We start from the raw sequence: 25,228 nt of genomic DNA on the forward strand, positions 1-25,228 counted from the left end.
TTAAGACTCAATATTTGGAAATTGAATAACCAAAAATTACTCGAGTATAACCAGTTATCGAGTAACCGGTTATCGAGTTTGGATGCTTTACTCAGAAGTTGCAACTCTGATAAATACACACATTAACTTGCAAAGATATGCCAGGTAAACATGAAGCGAAGCGTAAATATGCACGTCAGTGGAATGAAAAATGGAAGCTGATTTATTTCTTCACTGAGGGACCAAGTAACAATGCTCTATGTTTAATATGTAATGAGACTGTTAGTGAACTGAAAGGAACCAAGCTTGAACGTCATTTCGTATCAAAACACGAATTGTACAATACTAAATATCCTCTTGATTCAACAGCCAGAAAAATAAAATACGACTCATTGAAAAGCTGTTTAGAAAAACAGAAAAATTTGTTTCAACAAATGTCTAGCAGTGTTGATTGTGAAACTCGTGCCTCTAATATGGTGTCATGGATATTAGCAAAAAACCTGAAACCATTTAGTGATGGTGAAATAATCAAAGAATGCATGATTGAAGCATCAAAATTTCTTTTCCCGAATGATAAAAAAATTCATGACAAATTTCAAAGTATGCACTTGTCCGCGCGTACAGTTACTCGAAAAATTGAGAAAATGGTTGTTAATGTTTATGAACAATTGTCAAACAATCTGTCAGAAGCTGAATTTGTGAGTATCGCTCTCGATGAGTCTACTGACCTTGTCGGTAAAGCACAACTCTGTGTTTATGCACGTTTTATCACTACGAATTGTTGTTTATTTGAAGAACTGCTTGGAATTGAACCACTGGAAACAACTACAACTGGACAAGACATTTATGACAAATTGTTCAAAATATTAAAAAATAGGAAAGTGCCTCTTCAAAAAATATCTTCAGTTGTCACAGATGGCGCTCCTGCTATGATTGGAAGAATTCGAGGAGTTGTTACTTTGCTGAGAAATAGTGGTGAGTTTCCTAACAAATTTATGTCATATCACTGTGTGATACACCAGGAAGCACTGTGCGCTAAAGTTGCAACAATTGATGATGTAATGACAGCTGTAGTAAAAACAATCAATCATATACGTTCCAATGCACTCAAACGGCGTCAATTTCGTGCGCTAATGGAACAAAATGAAGATGAACATGGTGATCTTCTTCTTTATTCAGAGGTATATAGACAAAAAATAAATAATTTACCATCACAATCAAAAATAAATGTTTGTCTATTTTTTGCAGGTTAGGTGGCTATCAAGAGGAAATATTCTTAACAGATTTTGGGAGTGTTTGCCAAGTGTACTGCAGTTCATGGTAACTCAAAAGTTTTCATTCATTACAATGTCTATTGAAGAGTTTAAGTGTAAACTGGCTTTCCTTTGCGACATCACAGCACAATTCAATGTTCTGAATAAGAAATTACAAGGCCGCCGTGTGCTGGTTTGTGATTTGATCAACCACATCACTGTGATGAAGACAAAACTTAATTTGTACAAAACTCAATTTGCATCTGGTAGTTGTACTCATTTTCCTACTTTAAATGAATGTCAAACATCAAGGGAAATGTTATCGTCATTTTCATTAATAGTGACTGCTCTGTATGATCAATTTGAAAACAGATTTAATGAATTTGAAGACTTAAAAAAGCATATGGTTTTTTTGTGTTATCCATTTGACTTTGATATGAATGATATTAGTATTCTAAAGGACTTTGAAGAAGCTAATATTTTAAAAGCAGAGCATGAACTAATTAACTTTCAATGTGACGACGAGTTGAGAAGAAAGGCACCAAAAAAAGATGAAGATGGCACTTTTGGTGAAAATTTAATTATTTTCTGGCATGCTGTCATGAAGGAACGTTTTCCAGTTCTTAAAAAACATGCAAATAGACTTATCTGTATGTATGGCACTAGTTACCAATGCGAACAAACATTCTCAGCCATGAAAATAATAAAAAATGTTTACAGAACAAGACTGACTGACACTCATTTGAATGACCTTGTGCTAGCTGCAACAACAAAATACTCACCAAATTTTTATTTGTGTTTTATGTGTTTTTTTTCTTAAGTATGTATTTTGTATTGATACAATTATTAGTTCTATAATCTAATTCTATACTATATTCTGTTATATAGGTAATATAACCTATTTTATATATAATTCATTTATTGCTGTGGGCCGCAACTAAAACAAGAATTTTGCAAGTGGGCTCCTTTGGAAATATGGTGCCGACCACTGGCATAGATAATTCCGTGCACAATCCGCAAACCAATAAACAGTAACGAATCGGCGGTCTCTAACGACAACTCCAATCACCCACCTAATATCATTAAATCGATACCGAAAATGATTTCTAACCGCATCAATAATATATCTTCAAGTAAAGAGGTTTTTAACAGAGCCGCACCGTTTTATAACAACGCTCTCAATTCTGGTGGATTTAAAGGAAAATTTTTTTTCAATCAAAACACACCAAAACGTGATGCAGGATCTCGAAAACGAAACGTTATTTGGTTTAACCCTCCGTTTTCACTGAACGTTAGAACAAACGTAGCAATGATATTTTTGGGTTTAATTGATAAATGCTTTTCTAAAGACCATAAATTTCACAAACTTTTTAACCGGAACAACGTAAAAGTTAGTTACAGCTGCCTCCCAAATATTAAGAAAATTATTACTGCTCATAACAAAAGAATTCTGTCTAATTCTACTGACAATAATAGCCAATCATGCACTTGCCGACAAACCGCTGCATGCCCACTAAATGGAAAATGCCTTAAGAAAAACCTTATTTATATTTGCAATGTAAAAACTCAGCCGCAAGAAAAGGGGCATTATTATATTGGGCTCACTGAAAAAACCTTTAAAGACAGATGGTATAAGCATAGAAATTCTTTTCGTTATGAAAGTAAGGTAAACTCCACTGAATTTTCTAAATTTGTATGGGAGTGCAAAAGTAAAGGCTTAGAACTCATCCTTACGTGGAACATTCTCGATCAGGCAGAACCATTTAAACCTAGTGGTAATTACTGTAATTTGTGCTTGACCAAAAAGTACCACATTATTACTTCGAAACTAGACTTGCTCAATAAAAGAAGCGAACTAACATCAAAGTGCCGCCACGAAAATAAATTTTTAATAAAAAACTTTAATGCCATCATAGCAGACACTCCATAGCACTTTTTTTTGTATTTTTTGTCGTTACGTTTTTTTACGGTTTATAACGTCTGGGGCCAATGCTATAAACATTTCGAAGTTTTTTTCGAGAAAAAAAATCTTGCGTAAAAACGCAATTTTTTAAGTAAATTACTTTTTCGTAAAAAAATGCGTAAATTCGAAGAATTCATCGCTGTTTGTATCAGAGGTGTGCAAAATGGTTAATCTAACCAGTTAACTACCGGTTAACCAGTCAATTGACCACTTTAACCAACCGTCGAGGGTCCAAAATTAACCGGGTTAACCGCAGTTAACCACTTTAACTACATTATCGATATAACAACAAAAATATACCAGTTGATGCGGTTAACGCGGTTAACCGCTTTTTTAGCAGACGCATTTTGAGGAAAAACTAGGAAAACTGTTAAAGCGGCGTGCTCGTTAAATTATTGTTGAGTAATTGAGGAGTGTTTTTATAACAAATGTACTGAATAACACACAGAACAGGTATTTTAATCACATTCTATTGTAGTATGAGTGTTTTAATTTAATGAGATTTTAAGGCCTTTTATGATGTGAAAACTTATGTATGTATTGCTGAATGACAGTCCTGAATACGAAAGACTTTTCTCTATGATATTCAAGGAATCCACGGTATAAACAGTAAGATAAACAAACTGTTGGTGATCTTTCGTCTTGCTTGTAATTTAATAATTATACTTTTCATTGTTTTCACAGGTTAAATTTCTATGATTCAAATGGCTTCAGAGAGCGAAGCTAGGGATGGTGATATTCATTTTGAGACTGAAGAAGTAGACCACCAACACAACTCAAATAAGGAAAACAACTCTGAAAATGAAACTGCACAAGATCAGGTTACGGTCACTGACAACTCTTGTGCCAAACAAAAAGAAGAAAGGAAGTCTCTAAAGAGAGCAAAAAAGGCTGAAGTATGGAACCACTTCCACGAACAGGAAGGATGGATCATATGCAACTACAAAAAAGAACATAAACTTGCATCTTCATCCGGCACGTCGACCCTCATGTGCCACATGAATCACTTGCATCCCAACGAGTTGAAGAAAGGCCCACCGGATCAGGCCGCAGTGGATCGAATGTTTGCGAGCGGACGGGCGAAACATTTACAACCCAATTGTCAGAAAGTGCTGGACCATGCAGTCCGCGATTTCATCACTTGGGATGGCGTTCCTCCAAATGTCGTGGAGGGACCGGGATTCAAGAACATGCTGTCAGAATTCGAATCTCGCTATCAACTTCCTCATCGAACCACTTTCACTCGAAGCCTGATCCCCGAGCAGTACGAGCAGCTTCATCGAATGGTAAAAGAAGACCTGAAACAAGCTCAATTTTACTGTCTCACTACTGATATGTGGGTCGATAGATATCGGCGACTATACTATGTTGGGCTTACTGTACATTTCATCGATGCAAACTGGAAGCAATGCAGCTTTGTTTTGGCGGCCAAGCAGTTTTCTGAAAGACACACCGCGATGAATATTGCTGCTGAACTAAGAAGACTATCTACAGAATGGGGGATTCCTTTGGACAAGTCAGCTTGGGTGTCCGACAATGGTGCAAACATCCTGGCCGCGCTGAACCTAATGGAGGTCGTCCATTTCACTTGTTTCGGACACAACATCAACTTGTGCCTAATGGCGGATGGAATAGAGAAGGTGAAAAGTTTCGACGGATTAATCAAGAAAAGTAAGAAGGGGATACAACACTTCAAGTATCGGAAATGTGATATTGAAAAGAAGAAGAAGGAAATTCTGGCTCGAGAGAAGAAAGCGTGGGCCATCCGGTCGGAGCAACGCGCTTTGCTTGGCGAAGAAGGCAATGACGATGACGAACCGGAGCGAGATACGTCCGGGATTTTGGTGGAGGATCACGACTACTACGAATTGGTGGACGATCAAGTGAACCTTTCAAAGACGGGTATGCAATGAATATCATTTTTTCAGTGCTAGTTTTAAGACTGAAACCTAGTTATTTAAATTTTAATTCCAGGTGAGCCTCGCAAGGCTAATTCGTTGAAGCTGCCCTGCCCCACTCGATGGAACTCTTTCTACATTATGCTGCAATCCGTGAAAGAGAATTTTGTCGTTCTTGATGAACTCTTGATGGGAACCGACTTTCAAGATCTTATGTTTACGAAGAGAGAGAAGCAAGGCATTCTTCAGATTCTCGAATCTCTCGAACCATTCAAAGCCGCTACCGACGCTTTGCAAGGTGAACATTACCCAACGCTATCGCTAGTAACCCCAGCTGTTGACGAATTGATTCAAGTATGCCGGCCTGCAGAGCGAACCCAGCGCAATGATCGTTCCCAGCTGAATATTGAAGATGATGACATTGTGGAACAAAGCGGTTTTAATCACGACCAAGAAGTTGGATACTTGGGGCTTCCAATGGACGATCCGAATCGTACCGAAGAAGACTTTGGCTTAGAAGAACTGAAGTTGAAAGTTTCCTCTGCCCTTCATCGACGGTTCCCTCAAAATCTGATTTTCAAACTGGCATCTGCTTTGGATTACCGTTTGAAGGGAGATCCATCCGTTATTGGCACCCTTCCAGAATTTATGGAGGCAATTGATCATTTCAATACTGTTTTCAAATTACAACAAGATGGATCCTCCAGTCATTCAACAGATTCAACTGAAGAACGCTTGCCTGTCCCTCAAACTAGTGCAGCAAAATCAAAAGAGAAGACCGGGTACAACTCTTTTTTCACAAAGCGTCACGCAAAGAGACCTCGCTCAGATGCACAAGACTCTGCTACCGATTGAGACATCACCCACGAAATCAACAGCTACCTTGCCCTGTCAAATCCCACGAAAGAAGAAGCAGAGAGAATGGATCTCCTGACTTGGTGGAAAGAACACGAATCAGCATTCCCGAGGCTTAGTCAAATTGCCAAAATTGTGCTATCCTTCGTGGCCACCTCGGCACCGTCAGAAAGAATTTTCAGTTCCGCCGGAAACAAGGTTTCGGCACAACGTTCACAACTTGCACCCGAATTAGTCAATATGATGACCTTTGTCCAAGGCAACTTCCGCTACAATCACCGAATCAAGTCCAGCGCGAAATGATGGTAAGATATTTTAAACGTTGTAAATAATAATTGGATAACTGTAACTGACCAACAACTTCATAAACCTTAGGATGGCCTACTTGCAGACCACCACGGCTCTTCACATCGTTTCATTGAGTACCATTCCGGATTTCTCCACTGCAATTTATTGCCGATTGAATAATAATTGAACTGATCTCTTTTAAACGTCCCCTTTTTATGCAAATGATCAAGTCAAGATAACCAAGTGATAATTCTCTTGTCCCCACTAAGTCCTGATGTTACATTTATTAATATGCCAATTTCTCCTTTAAGTGCCCAACAATTCTCGTTTTGCTTTTTATGTTTGCATATTGATGGAAAACAGTTTTTCTTTTCGTTTCTTTCATGATATAAATTCAGAATGAATAAATCTAAACAAGAATTCGGGGATAAAAATGCGTTATTATTTTTAAATTACAAGCATTTCATTTAGTTATCCGTGCGCATATACCTTTAACCGGTTAACTGCATACATAGCGGTTAAAGCAGTTAACTTGGTTAACTACGATCATTTTTTCGGTTAACCAGTTAAGACTTTCTCGGTCATTTTTTCGGTTAAAGATAACCAGTTAACCAAACTGCACACCTCTGAATCCTAATAATTGCCATTTTTAAAAAATCTTTTTTAAAACGCTTTCAGTTTTCACGAAAATTAATTACTATTGCATCGCGGGTAATTCCGCATCAAATTACCCAAAATTTAGAAATTTTTGAACCATGGGTCCTCAAATTTTTTAAAAATTTCTTTGGCTGTTGCATCTTAAAAAGAAAAGTTAACACATAAAATTTCAGCTAAAAATGTTGAGCGGTTGACAAGATACTGCAATTTTAATATTGACCTGGTTTCCCAAAATGACCCGGTTTTCATAACATCCTGAAAAAACATTTTTCTTAAAAAAATAAGAAATAAAAATGGCAAAAATATGAAAACAAACATATGTAATGTTTTTTTGATGCTGAAATCAATAAAAGTACTTAAAATGCTCAAATATAAAAGGAACATGCTTAAAAGTTAATAAAACAACTAGTTTCTATAAACCAACTTTGGGGCCCAATATCTCAAAACACCTTCGTCAATTTTTTTTTTTTTCTTTGCTGTTAATATTTTCAACTGCTTATAATCTTACTAGGCACAAAAAATCTAACTGGAAAAACAACTGAAACATATGAAACTTTAATTTCAAAGATCTATTACTTTTTCAAGAAATTATTTTAAAAAACTTGCAAATAGAATTCTGTAAAGTATTATATTTAGTTTATAGACTCCTTAAAAAAAAAAAAAAGAATTTTGTTATATTTAAGGAAGTCTTAATTTTATGATAACTTAGTTATTTGATCTTAACAACTGAAAAAAACATCCTGCTTTGTTTTTATATAAAAACTGAATAAGTGTGATATTGATGAGCATTTGTTTTTAAAATTTTGACAACTATATTTTGTAAAAGTTTATAATAACTAGTTTATAAAAAGTTCACTTTAAAAACAACATTTATTGGTAAATTTTATTTAAATTTTAACAAATTAACAATTTCATATATATATATATATTTCATATAAATATATGTAGATTGTATATATATATATAAATATATCTATAAAGAAAATTAACAATATCTATCAGTGTAAAAAATTATACAACAGAGGGATTCTGAAAAGGTTTGAATTATTTCTATATCAAAAAATTTTCCAATCTGTCTAAATTACATATATTCACTGATAGTTGCGCAGGACAGTACAAAAGTTGTAAAAGCTTTTACAATCTATGCCAACTAGAAAGTGAATTTGACATTAAAGTTGAATGGAACTTTTTTGCCACGTCCCATGGAAAGTCACCATGCAATGAGATTGGCGGTACTGTAAAAAGGTTAACAGCACAAAAAAGTTTAAAACGACCATACAGAAACCAAATTCTCACATCAGAAGCTATGTATGAATTTTGTATTGAGAAAATCAAGGTTGTTAACTTCATTTACATAAAGGGATTGGACTTACAATTGCAACATGAAGAGCAAAAAGAAAGGTACACTGGTGTAACAACTTTACCTGGTCTGGTAGCTTTCATCAATTTATACATCTTGGAGATAACAGGGTTGGGGCAAAGAGGTGTAGTACGGACATTAATTATTCAATAATCAACAATCTTAAAAAGAAACAAGATATATTTCAACTTGATACTGTTGCTTTAGGTTGTTATGTAGCTGTAGTCTGTGTAGTAATGGATCGGCATTGTAACTAAATCCAACCTAGAAGAAGTTGATGCTAAAGTTAAATTTCTTCACCCAAATGGTCCATCAATCTGTTTTAACTGGCCTGAAAGAGACGACTACTGTTTTATTCCCAACACCAACATATTGAAAAAACTATCTGTTCCACAAGCTTGCTCTAGTTCCGGTAGAAACTATGTGTTTGAAAATGCTGAAATAGAGGAAGTACAAGTAAAATGGGAACAATATTGTAAACTAATACAAACACAGTCAAAATAACTTACATCTTCGATACCTTTAAAAATCTTGTATATTTAAGTGACGGTTTAAATTACGATTAACTTATTTTTATTTTATTTACAAATATTTTTTTGGGAATTTCTTGAAAAAGTAATAGATCTTTGAAATTAAAGTTTCATATGTTTCAGTTGTTTTTCCAGTTAGATTTTTTGTGCCTAGTAAGATTATAAGCAGTTGAAAATATTAACAGCAAAAAAAAAAAAAAAATTGACGAAGGTGTTTTGAGATATTGGGCCCCAAAGTTGGTTTATAGAAACTAGTTGTTTTATTAACTTTTAAGCATGTTCCTTTTATATTTGAGCATTTTAAGTACTTTTATTGAATTCAGCATCAAAAAAACATTACATATGTTTGTTTTCATATTTTTGCCATTTTTATTTCTTATTTTTTTAAGAAAAATGTTTTTTCAGGATGTTATGAAAACCGGGTCATTTTGGGAAACCAGGTCAATATTAAAATTGCAGTATCTTGTCAACCGCTCAACATTTTTAGCTGAAATTTTGCATGTAATATTTTTTTATAATAAGGAATAATGTGTCAAAATATAACACAAAAGGAAGACACATGGTTAATGGACTGGGTGATTTGATGTGGAAATACCCTCGCGCAATAAGCAGACCTGGTTTCCATCAGTCTTTTTATTATTTTTTAAAAGTATTATAACGAAAGTATTATAACGAAATGAAATTAATAGAAGATTTCAAATAAAGGTTGAACGTAGAATGTGAGAAAGTAGACAAATTGAAAAATAACTATTATTGTTAAATACTATTTCATCAAGTATTATTGTATACATGGTGGTCAAAAATTGAAATATAGTGGCGAGGGAAAACGTAAAAGCTCGTAAGTTATTGTTTGTTTTTTTGCAGGATAATGTCAAAAAATGAATTACAATTTTTTTAAACCAATTCAGAGATATCATTTATGAACACCTTATATCATCTATGAAATAATATTGTGGGCGCTACTCAACTTTCTCCCCCCCCCCCCCCTTTTTTTTTTTATGATTGATTATGATAGAGAATTTTATGCTGGTTCAGAAAAATATAAAAACATGGACCTGAAAATCAACGGAACGTGCTCTAATTCGAAGTCAATGTTGTCAAAAATCCCTCTAAAAACCCTAATATTCGCCATTTTGAGAATAATAAGTTAATGATATTTTAGCTTACAAAAGCAATACATTCCTAGACTGGTTTTTACGTTAAAAAAGTCGTTATACTATGTTTATCTTGCACAATTTTTTGTGCTATGAAAATAGCCGTTTTTTGATTTATTAGAGAATAAACTGTAATGCAAGTAATGTACTTTCATAATAAATTTTAAAAAAGAATTCAACAGTTTTGTTTCCTAAAAGAAGAAACTTTTGAAATTTAGTTCATAATTGTTTTATCACATGTAGAATTTATAAAATGTGACCTTCAAACCGGTTTTTTAATAAAAAAAACCAGCGTTCAATACCTGAGGTGCTATAAGAGCAGCTTTCTTTGGAATAGATTTTCTAGCAGCCTCAATAATTCTAGCATCTCTAATCCATAACTTAACAAAATTAGTATCTTCATACTTTTTAATAGCTTCTTTTAACAATAAAAATGATGAAAAAGATTCAGAGGAAGTAAAAGCAATTGCCATTTTCACTGTATGATATATAACACTTCGATGAGTAGGTACAAACGGCGAGGCGGGGCGGATCAGAGGGGCGGATCATTTAAACGGTACTAAAGCGAGTTATATTTCATTAAACGAACAAAAAAATAACGATTCAGATATAGTTTAAATTCACTAAAGATATAACATTTAGAAGGAATTTGCATATTACAATTTTATTAAACGACAAAAAAACGTATATAAGTTTATAATATTTTATAAATTTTATGAACTCAAAAAACAAAGTGATCCGCCAATTTATATTAAGTGATCCGCCAAATTTTTATGAAATGATCCGCCTAATATTTTGATTGTTTGAATCAAACTCTTTTAATTTTATTGATTGTTCTACCAAAAAACATAGTGATCCGCCAATTTGTATCAAGTGATCCGGCTAATTTTATGAAGTGGTCCGCGTAATATTTTGATTGTTTGAATCGAACTTCTTTAAATTTAATGATTGTTCTACCAAAAAAGAATGAAGACTCATCAACCTGCCATATAAATAAATGAAAAGATATCGCAACTGGAAAACAAGCAAAAACTTAAAAAGTTCAAAAAAAAAAGAAAGTGTTATGTTTCTTAACAGATCCAAAGAAAAGTTCGATTTCAGTAAAGCTTTTATTTTTGATTCAGTAATACCAATACAATACAATAATATCACAAACTTAATATTTATAGTAAAATAGAAAGTTCCTAGAAAGATACAGAACATTCTGGAACGTTATTATATATCTAGAGGGTTCTATGGAAGATTCTCGAATGTTCTGTTGTATCTAGAAAGTTCTAGAATGGACCGTAACATCTCCTCGCCAGCTTGGTTTTACGGAGAGCAAGCGTTTTGATTATTCTTTGATAGGCATCTACTAGATCGTCTTGTTTTGACTTGTTTTTTATCTTGACCAGTCGGCTCACACGACAACAAATCGGGCTGTACTATTATTGACTCCTCCACCTCCCCGGAGTTGTAGCGATGCCTGAGTTGTTCAATATGACGATGCCAGACTAGACCATCAGGCTCTGTCTTCAATATGACAGATCGAGGACCGCATACTTCAGTGACAATAGCCGTAATCCATTTTGAGTTGTAATCATTACTTGAGCTAAAGTATCTGGCATAAACCAAGTCTCCCACTGAATATTTTACAACTTTGGAAGAGTCCATAGATTGCTTTGATTGTTGTAAATGAACAGGGGATGGCAAAAGCAGATCGATTTGCGCCCGAATTTGTCTGCCATTGAGTAATTCGCTAGGGGACGATCCATTTGCTAAAGGAGTTCGGCGGTAGACCATGAGAAATTCCTGAAGAGCATTCTTAGGAGGAAGGTTTGATTTCTTCATGGCTTTTTTGAAAGTTTGAACTAGTCGTTCGGCAGCACCATTTGTGGCGGGGTGATATGGAGCACCTTTGAGCAGGACAATACCTCGACTATTACACCATTCTAGAAATTCCTGAGAAGTGAATGAGGAATAGTTATCGGTAACTAGAGCATGTGGATAACCGAAGTGTGCAAAATCTTCTTCCAGTAAATCAATGGTAGATTTGGCACTAATAGAAGACGTAGGATGAATACATGGATATTTAGATAGAGCATCAATCATGATAAGCCAATTAGTACCCATGAAATTGATTGCATGATCAAGATGTAGACGACTCCAAGGGCGTTCTGGTAGCATCCATGGATGGACTGCTGGTTTTGATGGAAGGTTCTGATTTTCCGCACAGGTAGTACACTGGTGTGCTAGATTAGTGATAGCTGAATCAATGCCTGGCCAATATACGGCAGATCGTGCGAGTTGTTTCATTCGTTGAATGCCGAAATGACCTAGGTGCAGTATCTTCAAGACTTGATCTTGAAGAGTTTTGGGGACGACAACACGTGGACCATAGAACCAGCATTTGCCTGAAACTGAGAGAGCTTCGGAAAGTTTTTGGAATTCCCGTATCTCGTCATTATTGTCGGATTCGACCCAACCATCTCGAACATTGCGAATAACTGCAGCGATGACAGGATCTTTGCTCGACTCGCGGACCAAGATATTCGGATCATGCATATTGATTTGACGACTAACGGTTTTCACCGCACAAATCATTAAATTTTCTTCACTACTTTCCTCCCCATCGAAAATGCGATCATGGTCAACCGGTAATCGACTGAGCGCGTCAGCGTTGCCGTGTTCAGCTGTCTTACGAAACTCGATTTCATAATTGTATTGGCTAAGAATTAAAGCCCATCGAGCCAGTCTATTTGCTGCCATAGCTGGAGTAGCCTTTGTTGGACCAAATAGAGCCAGTAGTGGTTTATGATCAGTGACGATGGTAAAACGACGACCAAAAAGAAATTGATGAAACTTTTTTAAGCCAAAAATTATTGCCAATGCTTCTTTGTGAATTTGACTGTAGCGACGTTGACAATCAGTCAAAATCTTCGATACATTTGCAATTGGACGTTCAGAGCCATCTGCTAATCGATGAAACAATATGGCACCAATACCAACTTCTGAAGCGTCTGTTGCCATTCCTAACGGTTTCGAAGGATCGAAGTGAGTAAGAACTGAATCAGATGATAACAACTGTTTCACAGCTTCAAAAGCTGACTGTTGTTCGGATGTCCACTGCCATGGCACATCTTTCTTAATTAGACGATAGAGCGGGTCTAATGTCATAGACAAATTTGGAGGAAGAAATTTGCCGTAAAACTGTACTTGACCAAGAAAAGATCGCAGCGTATTAACGTCCTTAGGAACTGGCATAGCCAAAACAGCATCAACTTTGTTACCTTTAGCAATACCTTCCGAAGATATTATATGACCAAGATATTCGATCGAAGGACTAGCGAAAATACATTTTTCTAGACGACAGCGTAGTCCGTTTTTGCTTAGTCGTTGTAGAAGACCACGCAAGTTGGAAATGTGATCGGCTGCGTTGTTGCCACTGACGAGAATATCATCGAGATAGACAGCTACACCAGGTAGATCACTTGTTAATTTATCCATTGTCTCTTGAAAGTACCCCGGTGCTGAAGTGATTCCAAATGGAAGACGTAGCTGAAGAAGTACACCAGTATGTGTACTGAGAGCCAGTCGTCTCTGAGAAATTGGACCCAAACGAATTTGATTATAAGCGTCAGCCAGGTCAATTTTTGTGTATCCATAACCGCCACGCAGTTTACGCAACAGGTCTTCTGGCAACGGCATTGGGTAGCGATGAGGTTCTAGCTGAGTATTAATGGAGACTGAATAGTCGCCACAAATTCGAATCTTTCGTTTTGTTTGTCCCGGAAGCGCGGTCTTTTGAATAGGAACCACAGGTGTACCTTCGTCGTTGAATTGAGTACGTTTCCAAACACCATGCTTGATACCAGCTTCGTAAGCGTCAACCAGATCTTCTTGAATAGCGAAAGGTACAGGTCTTGGACGGCAGAAGATAGGCTTGTAGTCAGGCTTGAATTTTATTTCAAGTTCAAAGTCTTTCAAACAACCCAATTCTGGTTTAAACAGGTCTGGAAACTCAGAACATAGAATTCTGCACCTTTGTTGGAGATCTGTGTCAGGTTTGAGATGCTCAAAGACCTTAGCAACAGTACTCTTGGATGATTTCTTAATCTTTTCATCAACTGAAAGATCAAGTAGTCGAATACCCGATCGGCCAATAAGATTTAGTCCAGGAACAGAAGTTACGTGGAACCAGATCTTGCAACAGGTTGTTGGAGCTTTAACTGATAATTCAACTTTCCCTAGTATCGGAAGTTGATGCTTGCTTGCTGACTCGAATTGTAAATCCGACGATTGAAGATGTGGTTTACCCAAACTTTGCCATAAAGTATGGGTGATGAAATAGGCGGGAGCTCCAGTATCGAGTTCGAATCTTATCGAATGCCCATTGATTTGGAGATTTTGTGTAATTTCATCATCAACATTGATTTGGTTGACTTGGTGAAGTGCTTTAGTCTGTCCATAAATGAATATAGGCTTGACCGTCTTTCGGGATTCAGCTTTTTTCTTGAAACAAACTGCTTCAATGTGACCATTTTTACCACAAAAATTACATTCGGCGTCCTTGAAACGGCAATTTTTGCGTTCATGGGTCGATTTGCCACAACTTCTACAAGCGGTTGACTCAGTCTGAGATTTGTTTTGTCGAGGAGCTGAGGATTTGGATTCCGATTTATGTTGCCCCAACTTATTGATTGGGAGAGACATCGGAGACTTTGAGGGACCAACGGCAGTTTCCTTGGCTACCTTGGCGGCCTCCTCGGTTTCGGTTGCTATTTCTACCGCCTTGGCGAAAGTTAGATCTTCATTTTTGCACTTGAAAAGGGCTTTGAGCACTGCTTCATTTTTAATAGAGCAGATAAAATGTGTTCGAAGAGCTTCATCCAGTGGATTTGTGATGTTAGCAAAGTCGCATGTTGCAGCCAATTGTCGAATTCGAGCAACCAGTTGTGGAATAGATTCACCTTGATTTCGACCAATGCTTGACCAAAATTTGAATCTTTCACGAACAAGAAATTTGGTTGGATTGTATTGTTCTTTCATGAATTGAGCAATTTGATCATACGAAAGATGGTTGACTGTCAAAGGAGTCTCTTGTTGGCTTGCAAGATTGCACAACTGTTTGTAGATGACTGGAGTTTGACAACTGAGAAAATAAGCAGCTTTGTTATTTCTTGTTATACCCCGAGCTTTAGCGAATGTTTCGAATCTTTCCTGATAGTCGACCCATAATTCAGCTGTTGAATCAAAAGCAGCAAAATCTTGAGTGACCTTTGATTCATTGGCTTCAAGCAGTTTGACAATGGCGTCTTGTTGCTCTTTGATTTGTCGCTGTTGTTCGGCTAGTTGTCGTTGACTAGCTTCTTGCAGCTTCTGCCAATATCGCTACCAGAGTAGCACCGTGTTTTTCTTCCATGAGTAGTTTTTAGAAAATAGAGAGATCTTCGTCGCCAAAACTCTGTTATGTTTCTTAACAGATCCAAAGAAAAGTTCGATTTCAGTAAAGCTTTTATTTTTGATTCAGTAATACCAATACAATACAATAATATCACAAACTTAATATTTATAGTAAAATAGAAAGTTCCTAGAAAGATACAGAACATTCTGGAACGTTATTATATATCTAGAGGGTTCTATGGAAGATTCTCGAATGTTCTGTTGTATCTAGAAAGTTCTAGAATGGACCGTAACAGAAAGAATCTAGGAAGTTAGAGTTTTTGTTAGAAGAAGAGATTTAAAGAGGATTTTAAGAGAAAAGAATTTTTAAGAGATTTAAAGAGGATTTTTAAGAAGAGAAAGAATTTTGTGATAAGAAGAGTATTTTGATGAATAAGCAGTTTAATAAGCAGTTGAATAAAAGAGTTTCAAGTATCATTTTGTTTTTAAGCAACAAACATTCACTCTGGCCGATGACAACAGTAGGCGGATCACCTGATATAAATCGGCGGATCACGTTTTTTTTTTGTAGAACAATCATTAAACTTTACAGAGTTTCATTTAAACAATCAAAATATTAGGCGAATCACTTAATATAAATTGGCGGATCACTTTGTTTTTTGGTAGAACTATCATTAAAACTTAGAGTTTGATTCAAACAATCAAAATATTAGGCGCATCACTTCATAAAAATTGGCGGATCACTTGATACAAATCGACGGATCACTTGGTTTTTGGTAGAAAAATCATTAAAAATAAAGGAATTTGATTCTAACAATCAAAATATTAGGCGGATCATTTCATAAAAATTTGGCGGATCACTTTTTATAAAAAGGCGGATCACTTTGTTTTTTGAGTTCATAAAATTTATAAAATATTATAAACTTATATACGTTTTTTTGTCGTTTAATAAAATTGTAATATGCAAATTCCTTCTAAATGTTATATCTTTAGTGAATTTAAACTATATCTGAATCGTTATTTTTTTGTTCGTTTAATGAAATATAACTCGCTTTAGTAACGTTTAAATGATCCGCCCCGCCGTTTGTACCGTTTAAATGATCCGCCCCGCTGATCCGCCCCGCCCCGCCGTTTGTACCAACTCCACTTCGATTTGTTATGACCACTGATCTCTATAATAACTGGATAGCGCATCTCTAATATCAAAATTCACGCCAAAATCGCCATATTGGAAAGCCCCAGAACAATGAAATCTGATACGTGCGATAAAGCGATAAAGCGATAAGCCGAAAAACAGAACTTAAAGCTTACGGGATTAAAATTTTTGGGGCTTTCCAATAGGGTAATTCCGTGTCAAAACAACAACAAAATTTCAAAAAAATAACCCACTATCTCTAAATGACTTAATTCTTTCAACAAAGATACTTAACTAGGCTAAAAAGAATTCCACAAAGTTGTTTTAAACAAATCGGAATATTTTAAAAGTTATGCTCGTTTAAAATTCAAAACTTTGTAACATTTTTACTTATCATGCGCCCCTAGCAACGTCCTTAGTAACAAGAAAATGTCAATACATACGTTGTTACCTTAACTATATTATTTCATAATTTGAAATTTTCCACATATTATTAGATGCTAAACCATAAAATTATACTAAGAAATAATAATTTTTTATATTTATTAATAAATCAAAAAGAGTAAACTGGCATTTTTAATAAAATTTAAAAGTAAACAGGCTTACTATAAGAGGAATTACAGAAAAGGTTATGATCTATATATTTCCAAACTTCATATTCTTAAAGTATATATAAATACCTAAAAAAAAAAAAAAAAAAATTGAGTTGTTTTTCGACTCACTAATCTAAAAAATTTAATTTTTATTTTTGATTGAAAGAATATTGAGAATGAGATAGAAAATTGATAGGTATTTATGTTTAGGCACAACCAGAAAGTAAGAGTTCTTACTTATGTGTAAAACTACAATATGCATATGTAATAAACTCAATTAAAAATACTTAAATATTAAAAACAGGCATTTTCACTCAGAGCTAGTCAAAAATAAGAGGTATTTTCACTTAGGTATAAAAATGCAATATTCATGACATACATGTCTATGAATAGTATTCATGTCCGTAAATAAACTCAATTTTAAATATCAAAACACATTAATTCTTTGAATTCCATGTTTTTATGAATTGACAAATTTATATTCAAATCAGTGAACTTCTTCACATATTCCTTTGTTTTTCTTTGGACTGTAAAATAAAACAAAATTAGGTAATATTTGTTAACAAATGAAAAAATATTGTCATATACATATCATAGACATATGCAAACTGTCAATTCTAAGAAATAATTGATAAAAGGAAGCAAGCAAATGTTTTTTAAGATTCAAGGGCCATGTTGGTGCATAAATTTAAATCCCACATCAACTTTGCACATCACTTTGCATCTCACAATTTTTAAACTTGTAAGTCAAGATAGGGATAGTGTCATCACTGCAGTATTTCATCTTAACTTCATTTTGACATACAGGAATAAATTCATGAAAGTCTCTTGTTCCTGGTATTGTTTTTACATTTTTAAATCGTTCAGATTGTAATAATCTTGTTTCTATCAAACTTTCACTTGAAATATAAATAAAGTTTATACCTTTGATGTTGTTAGTGCAATATGTAAACATATCACGTGAGTTTAATATTTGATTTGTAGAAACTCTCTGCAAACTAGCATTAGCTACAAGCCGTTTAACTGTTCCTCCTATACCATCACAAGGTTGCTTTCCATGGCTGGTTGCAAAGAAAACCCATTTTGCATCTATTCCAAAGTCTGATTTATGCTGACATAGATTAAAAATATTTTTGCAGTTTTTATATTGAGATGAACAGCCATCAGAAAAGTAGATCACATTTACAATGCTGGGTATCTTTTGCTTTAGATTATTGATAATTGATTTTTGTATCTCGTAAACCATTGGTACATCATGATTGTTATCATCTGATATAATGCAATATGAAGTGGATTGCAACACTTGATTTTCTTTATAGTACACAACTACTGGATGAAGTGTGCACTGAAGATTATTCCAATGAAAACCTTGTACTTCATCCTGCACAACAAAACTATAGTTTTCTGCAAAATCTCCTAGAACTATTGCACTATTTGATGGCAGTTCTTCTTTAAGATTTTTTAAATATTTAGATTGGCATTTAGAAATATATGAATGTGCTGTTAGCTTGACTAGTTTTTCCATCACCATATTTACAAAATCTGGTATGCTTACAAGCTGTATAACTAAATCTGATCTATCAGTAGTAACCCATTGGTTAAATTCGATAGTATCTTCTTCCTCAAACTGTCCTATTAGTTCGAATAGCTTTTCTTCTAATTTAGATGTATTTTTTGGACATTGTGTACATCGATGTAACATGCATTCTTTGTTTTGCATATCACAAACAATAAATTTATATAGTTCATGGTAATCAATTTTAACGGGTAGGAGAATTAACTTCATGTTTTGATGGTAGATACAAATGCACACAGAATGGGTTCCTGATGAGTTTGGCAAAACACACAATTTAGGTCTTAAAACACAAAACTTGGAAAAACCTAACTTTACATGTGGATATCGAACTTTAAATGAAACAAATAACTCTTTTAAGCTTGATAAAAGTAGTCGCTTTTGCATATGGAGTTTCCAACTAACACTTACAAAATCCTTTTGACCAGGCATCTGGCGAGAGTTTTCATCATCTTCATAAAAATTTTTTACTAAAGTATTTATTTGATCAGGGAGCATTTTACCTCGCTTAGTTTGTGGAACTGCAAGAATTCCTTCCTTCTTTGCTAAAGATCTAGATTTTATTATTAGATACTTTGAAACACCAAAATACTCACTAGCTGCTTCAATTGACCATTCTTGTGGGCACAAAGTCAATATTTGAATTTTGTCCCTAAATGAACAGCATTTTTCAAGTTTATCTTTTATCAAAACTAACATATTTTCAAACTGAACAACTTTTTTTTTTAAATCAAGAATATATTCATTATCAAAAACTTCAACTTCTGTCAATGGAATTTTTAAAGAACTTGATAACTTTTCTTTGAAACTGTTGTAATAGTTTTAATTTTTTTTTCCCAATACTCATACGATTCGCAAATGGCTGTCCATGAAGCTTGACTGGTGACACGCCAATTATACTGAGACAATCCGAAAGTTCTTGTCTATTTTTATTTATATCAGCTTCTTGTTGAACGTGAAATACATTTTCTTTATTTATACTTTCATTTGTGTAATCATCAGAAATATCAATGTTATCAGTATTAATTTCAGTGGAAGCTTTTAATTTGACTAAGCAATTTGTACAAATTTTTTGACCAGGTACAATATTGAACCTGTTGTTTAAAGCTATGGTTCTTAACGTGACTACTCTGAGAGATGCTAAATTAAAAAATATAACTTCATAAAATAAAATATGCCTAGTATTAACAAACATAAAGACCTTAAAATTATGACAAAGTAACATTTATAAAAAACTTTATGACAAGCTTTACTAACCTTTGCACGGTCTTTTGTGAACTAACAGTGGATCACAGCATTTATTCTGAAACACAGGGAACTTCTCAAGATAGAACTTTTGATGATGAAAACATAAGTCAATAATCAAATCAGGAGAAACACCAGACCTCAGCGCAACTAAATTTTGCTCATCTGGAGCTAAATCTTTAAAAAATATTATTCCAATGTGGTTTGTATATGTTAACTTGTGACAATTTGATTTTAAAATCAATCCAAGAGAGCATTGTGATGTTCCAGCCATTATCAAAATATTTAATTTCAATATTTTATTTTTCTAAAACCAACATTAAATAAATAATAATTTCTAACATGAGTATTATAATCAAAACTTTATTTTAAAATAAATAAGTGTAATCATAGCTGTTACACTTATTTATTTTCAAAATAAAAATGAATTTCTGGTTTCTTGTCTAACTAATTAAATGGAGCAAATGGTTCTAACATTTGAGTATTATATATAATAATACTTATGTGAGAAATTATAATTTTTTTGTGAGAATTTGTTTTAGTTATAATCTCTCTATGGAGATTATAACCAAAACGGTAAATAAAAATGCAAAAATAAAATTGCAAAAATAAAACAATAATAAAATAGATATGTGCATTAAAAAACAGTGAAATAATTTTTGACTCTTACAGGTATTTATATATAAACTATTATTGTAAAGATTTAAAATGAATAGATCAATACCTTTTCTGCAATTAATCTTAAACTATACATGTTTACTGAAAAATTATTGATAAAAACCCGGTTTTCATCTTAAAGTTTTTATTCAAATATAAGATCTAATAACTTTAAGTAATGATTTTTGACTTCTTTCTTCAAAAGTTTCTATGCCTATTAAATTTTGTAAACATATAGTTAATGTAACTGTGCATACTTTAACATTTAAGTGTTGCTATAGACGTTGCTAAGAGCGCGGAGAATAAAAAAAATGTAAAAAATCTCAAACTTCAAAGACCCATAACTCTCAAAATAATGAAATTGGCTCCAAATTATTTTTGATTATTCCTAACGACGGTATTAAATACATTTGTGCCAAAAATCAAGTATTTCTGAGATGGTGGGTTATCTCGACTTGTTGTTTTGACATGGAATTACCCAATATGGCGATTTTGGCGTCAAAAAATAAGAAGTTTTGCTCGGAGTTGCGCTATCCAGCACGGTCGTTTGTAAGAGGAAGATTATTATACGCATGCGCAGTAGAGTTAAAAATAATTTTAAATTTTAAAAATGGCTACGGATGCAAAACTTATCATTGACAACGAGTAACTTGTTTAATTTTAGATAATTAAATAGGCTTTTAACTATTTTTTAAATGAAATTATTGTGAAAATAACTTTCACCTGTACTAAGAAATGTTTTAAATAAAATACAAAACCTCTGAATGTGAATAAAATCTACTTTCAGCTAAAGCTACTTTTACTGTTTTTGTTTATAATCTTTAAACCTTTTTTAAAAAGATTTTGAGCGTAGAAATTTTAAAATTTTTATTTATTCAGCAAGATGAACCTTTTATCTTTTTTGCATTTTTTGCTTATATGAGGATTCAATTTTTTTTGCAGGGTTAAAATAAAATCTTAATCGTTAACTTTTTGTAACCTGTTGCTATGGTACTCTTTTCCGATGTGACTATATATATATATATATATATATATATATATATATATATATATATATATATATATATATATATATATATATATATATATATATATATATATTTATAAAGAGAAATAGAGAAAGAGATTTCGAAAAGAGTATAAATATATAGGAATTGGTTGATAAATATGAATGAATTACTAGGATTTGTAAAAAAAAAAAATTATATAGTTGTATATATATACCATTTTTTAAATAGTCTAATATTAGATAAAATGGAACTTCACAACAAAAATATTAAACTCCTTTGCAAAGTTTGTGGACAGTTACTTGGTAAAAAGCATTATTTTATAGGAGAAATTCTTAAAGTAAAATTAGAGAAGCTGTTTCATGTTAAAATGACAGATTTGGAATTTGTCTGTCCTCCAAAAATGTGTAAAAAATGTTATTGTACAATAAACAATGTGCTTTCAAGAAAAACATCAACTGCCCTTTGTCTCTGTACTAAATGGAAACCTATTCTAACACGCTTTCTTCTTCCATCATTTAGTTTCTAGGCATAAATAAATAAAAATTCAATTTTATGCGGATATTGCAAAATCTTATTTCTATCATTAGAACAATCAAACTACCCTATAACTTTTAGATATTTACAGTTGTCATTTGCACTACACTGGGTGACATTAACCAGGGTCAAGTCGTCATGTAGTGGGCCAAAGACATTTTTTGAGCGCCACTCAAAAAAGGTTTGAAGGTTTAAGGTTCCGAAACAAGAAAGAATCCAAAAATGATAATTTAAAATCAGTGCATGTTTAGGTAAAATACCTTAACCAATATGCATGTTTAGGTAAAATACCTTAACCAATATACTGCTATGCAAACGGTTACAGAATTTAAAAAAATAAGGATTTTACCTGCTCCTACCGGAGCACTCTTTCTATATGTTATAAATGTTACAAAGATACAAATAAAGCTAGACCTCAGTTTACATTATTATAATCTGAATATAATTTGTTAATTAATATTTTTGTGAAGAATAAGGCCACTGCCTCAAATATATATATATTTTATGTATATAAATTATGTATATATACATAACATATTATGTATATATACATAAATTATGTATATATACATAATATATATATATTTTTTATGCATATAAATTATGAATATATATATATATATATATATATATATATATATATATATATATATATATATATTATGTTATTAACATATAACTATATTATGTTATAAAATATTATACAATATTATGTTACTAACATATAACAATATTATGCTCTCTTCTTTAAGAATATTGAGCACTCTATTTGTCGAATACACTAACAATGTTAGTGTATTTTACAAATAGAGTGCTCAATATTCTTAAAGAAGAGAGCAGTAATAAAAGAGTCAAACATTTATCTAGTTTTTTGTTCTTTGACAGTCTGTTTAACTCCTTCAGAAGGTTTAAAAAAAAATAGATAAGTGTTTATACTATATATATATATATATATATATATATATATATATATATATATATATATATATATATATATATATATATATATATATATATATATATATATATATATATATATATATATATATATATATATAGTAATATCGGAAAAGAGTACCATAGCAGCAGGTTACAAAAGTTTAATGATTAAGATTTTCTTTTAACCCTGCAAAAAAAATTGAATCCTCATATAAGCAAAAAATACAAAAAAGATAAAAGGTTCATCTTGCTGAATAAATTTAAATTAAAAAATTTCTACGCTCAAAAATATTTTAAAAAAGGTTTAAAAATTGTAAACAAAAACACTAAAGTTGCTTTAGCTGAAAGTAGATATTATTCACATTCAGAGGTCTTGTATTTTATTTGAAAAATTTTTTCGTACAGCTGCAAGTTATTTTCAAAATAATTTCATGAAAAAACTAGTTAAAAACCTATTTAATTATCTAAAATTAAACAAGTTACTCGTTGTCAATAATAAGTTTTGCATCCGTAGCCATTTTTAAAATTTAAAATTATTTTTAACTCTACTGCGCTTGCGTATAATAACTTTCCATTTATTTCTTAAGTCTAAACGACCGTGCCAGTTATTATAGAGATCAGTGGTTATGACACCTGAAATTATTTATTCTACCGAAAGCGTGTTTTATTGGTTGATTTGACACGTGAAATTCTTAGCCAATGAAACGGACTTTCGGTAGAATAAGAATTTATTTTTGGCTACTGACTTTAGGTAGGTTTTCCACGGCGATAAAAATATAATGTTAAATTTACTTAAACCTTTCATCATTATAACTTCAGATTTAACCCAATTTATTACTTGGCCAAAATAATTTACTACTTTATAAACACGAAAAGATTAGTATCAGCTTTAATTTACTTTTTATACAAGTTTTATATTTTAAAATGAGCTTAAATAGGTATTTCACTAATACATACTAATTGCACAAATATTTTATTAATAGTTATTTGCAGGTAACTGACTTTTATGCTCTATGACAAGTAACTCCGGTCTCCGATTATTGAGTAATTAAGATCTGGTATTTTTAAATACATTAGATTTGATAAGTTATAGTTCTTATTTTCCTGATCACATTACTTTTGTAAAGCTAAAAAAGCTGTAACCTCATTTTTTCTTTTTTTAATTTATATTGATATACTCTACATAGTTGGTAAAAAACTGAAGTGTTTATCAACTATGTTATCACCATTTCAATTGTTCAACCATTTCAAAGATCTCAATTTTATGTACATGTACTGTTATTTAAATATTACATATTTAATATATCTAGATGTTATATATATTTAAGTAAATTATTGATATATAAATATATTATGGATATATTTTAGATAACATGCATAAATCTTGATGGATTTATTTGGAGATCTACCCCCTCCAGGTAAGCATCTAATAAAGCTGCATTTTCTCACTTGTTAAAATTTTAAGAGTTTCCCAGGGTTTTATGTTAGGCATTACATTGCATTTGAATTGTATTATCTAAATATCTAAAAAATATTTGTAAGCAAAATAGCTAATATATCAATGCTAATTTTTTTACTAAAGAGTTCAAGCTAAACCTTTCATCATCATTAACTTCTCAAATAGTAGTTATTTAAAAAAAAAAAGAAAAAAAACAAAAAAAAGCGATGGAAAAAAAAAAGGGATTCTTTAATCTCTTTTAAAAATTAATGTTATTTATGAAACTGCTGAAATAAAGAAAAATATTAATGAAAATAAAGATAAAATATAGGATAGGCTAGTAGGGTAGTTTTAAAAGATAGGGATAGTGTTCTCTTACCCTCAATTATATTATGCTAGTTAAAGAAATAATGAAAGTAAAATTTAGCTGAAAATAACAACATTTAAGACTTACTAAATGATTTCAAAGTTTTTAACCTTTGTGCCAAAACCTGTTATGGCGATCTTAATGGCATGTAAAACTGCAGTTGAACTCTTGAATCATTTCATCCCTATGTTCAGCCAAGTAATTGACAACTTTGAGAATTGCACAAGGCATTTGGTTTCTTGATGCTCTGGATGAGATTCCCACTCATTGGGATTAATCTGCAAGAATTCCTATGCCATGAATTTTGAAAAAAAAGTTTGTGCTTTTTGTAACAAAGTTATTAAGTTTCTTAGGAGTCAAATACTGAAATGGCTGAAGTTATTTTAGAAGCTAATCTGAACCTTCAACCTCTTGAAGT

At 32.6% G+C, this 25,228-nt stretch overlaps 3 protein-coding genes across 5 annotated transcripts in view; 2 read left to right on the forward strand and 1 right to left on the reverse strand.

Moving 5' to 3' along the window:
• The first annotated feature begins 137 nt into the window (after positions 1 to 137).
• LOC145195135 (general transcription factor II-I repeat domain-containing protein 2-like) lies at positions 138 to 2,052 on the forward strand. Its single transcript, XM_090098664.1, has 3 exons — positions 138 to 714; positions 886 to 1,160; positions 1,228 to 2,052. The coding sequence occupies exons 1-3, from the start codon at positions 138 to 140 to the stop codon at positions 2,050 to 2,052; spliced, it is 1,677 nt and encodes a 558-aa protein (XP_089954790.1).
• A 15,436-nt stretch (positions 2,053 to 17,488) lies between these two features.
• LOC149883919 (uncharacterized) lies at positions 17,489 to 20,188 on the reverse strand. Its single transcript, XM_090097061.1, has 2 exons — positions 19,878 to 20,188; positions 17,489 to 19,760 (listed from the first exon to the last, which is right to left on the reverse strand). Exon 2 carries the CDS (start codon positions 19,317 to 19,319, stop codon positions 17,748 to 17,750), a length of 1,572 nt encoding a protein of 523 aa, XP_089953187.1. The 5' UTR covers positions 19,320 to 19,760; positions 19,878 to 20,188; the 3' UTR covers positions 17,489 to 17,747.
• Positions 20,189 to 24,347: 4,159 nt separating this feature from the next.
• LOC145185296 (integrin-linked kinase-associated serine/threonine phosphatase 2C-like) overlaps positions 24,348 to 25,228 on the forward strand; it is a 29,262-nt gene continuing 28,381 nt past the window's right edge. Inside the window, exon 1 of one of the 3 annotated variants that reach the window (XM_090097068.1) lies at positions 24,348 to 24,423. In XM_090097068.1, coding sequence (XP_089953194.1) covers positions 24,393 to 24,423 — 31 coding nt within the window. In that variant the 5' untranslated portion in view covers positions 24,348 to 24,392. The remainder of the gene's footprint in view (positions 24,424 to 25,228) is intronic. The other 2 variants (XM_090097069.1, XM_090097070.1) reach the window with 2 other exon arrangements.

This window comes from Hydra viridissima, unplaced genomic scaffold, assembly GCF_058129835.1.
Source record: "Hydra viridissima isolate aposymbiotic clone 2 unplaced genomic scaffold, HvirCarnegie_v1 scaffold_9, whole genome shotgun sequence".
NCBI lineage: Eukaryota > Metazoa > Cnidaria > Hydrozoa > Anthoathecata > Hydridae > Hydra > Hydra viridissima.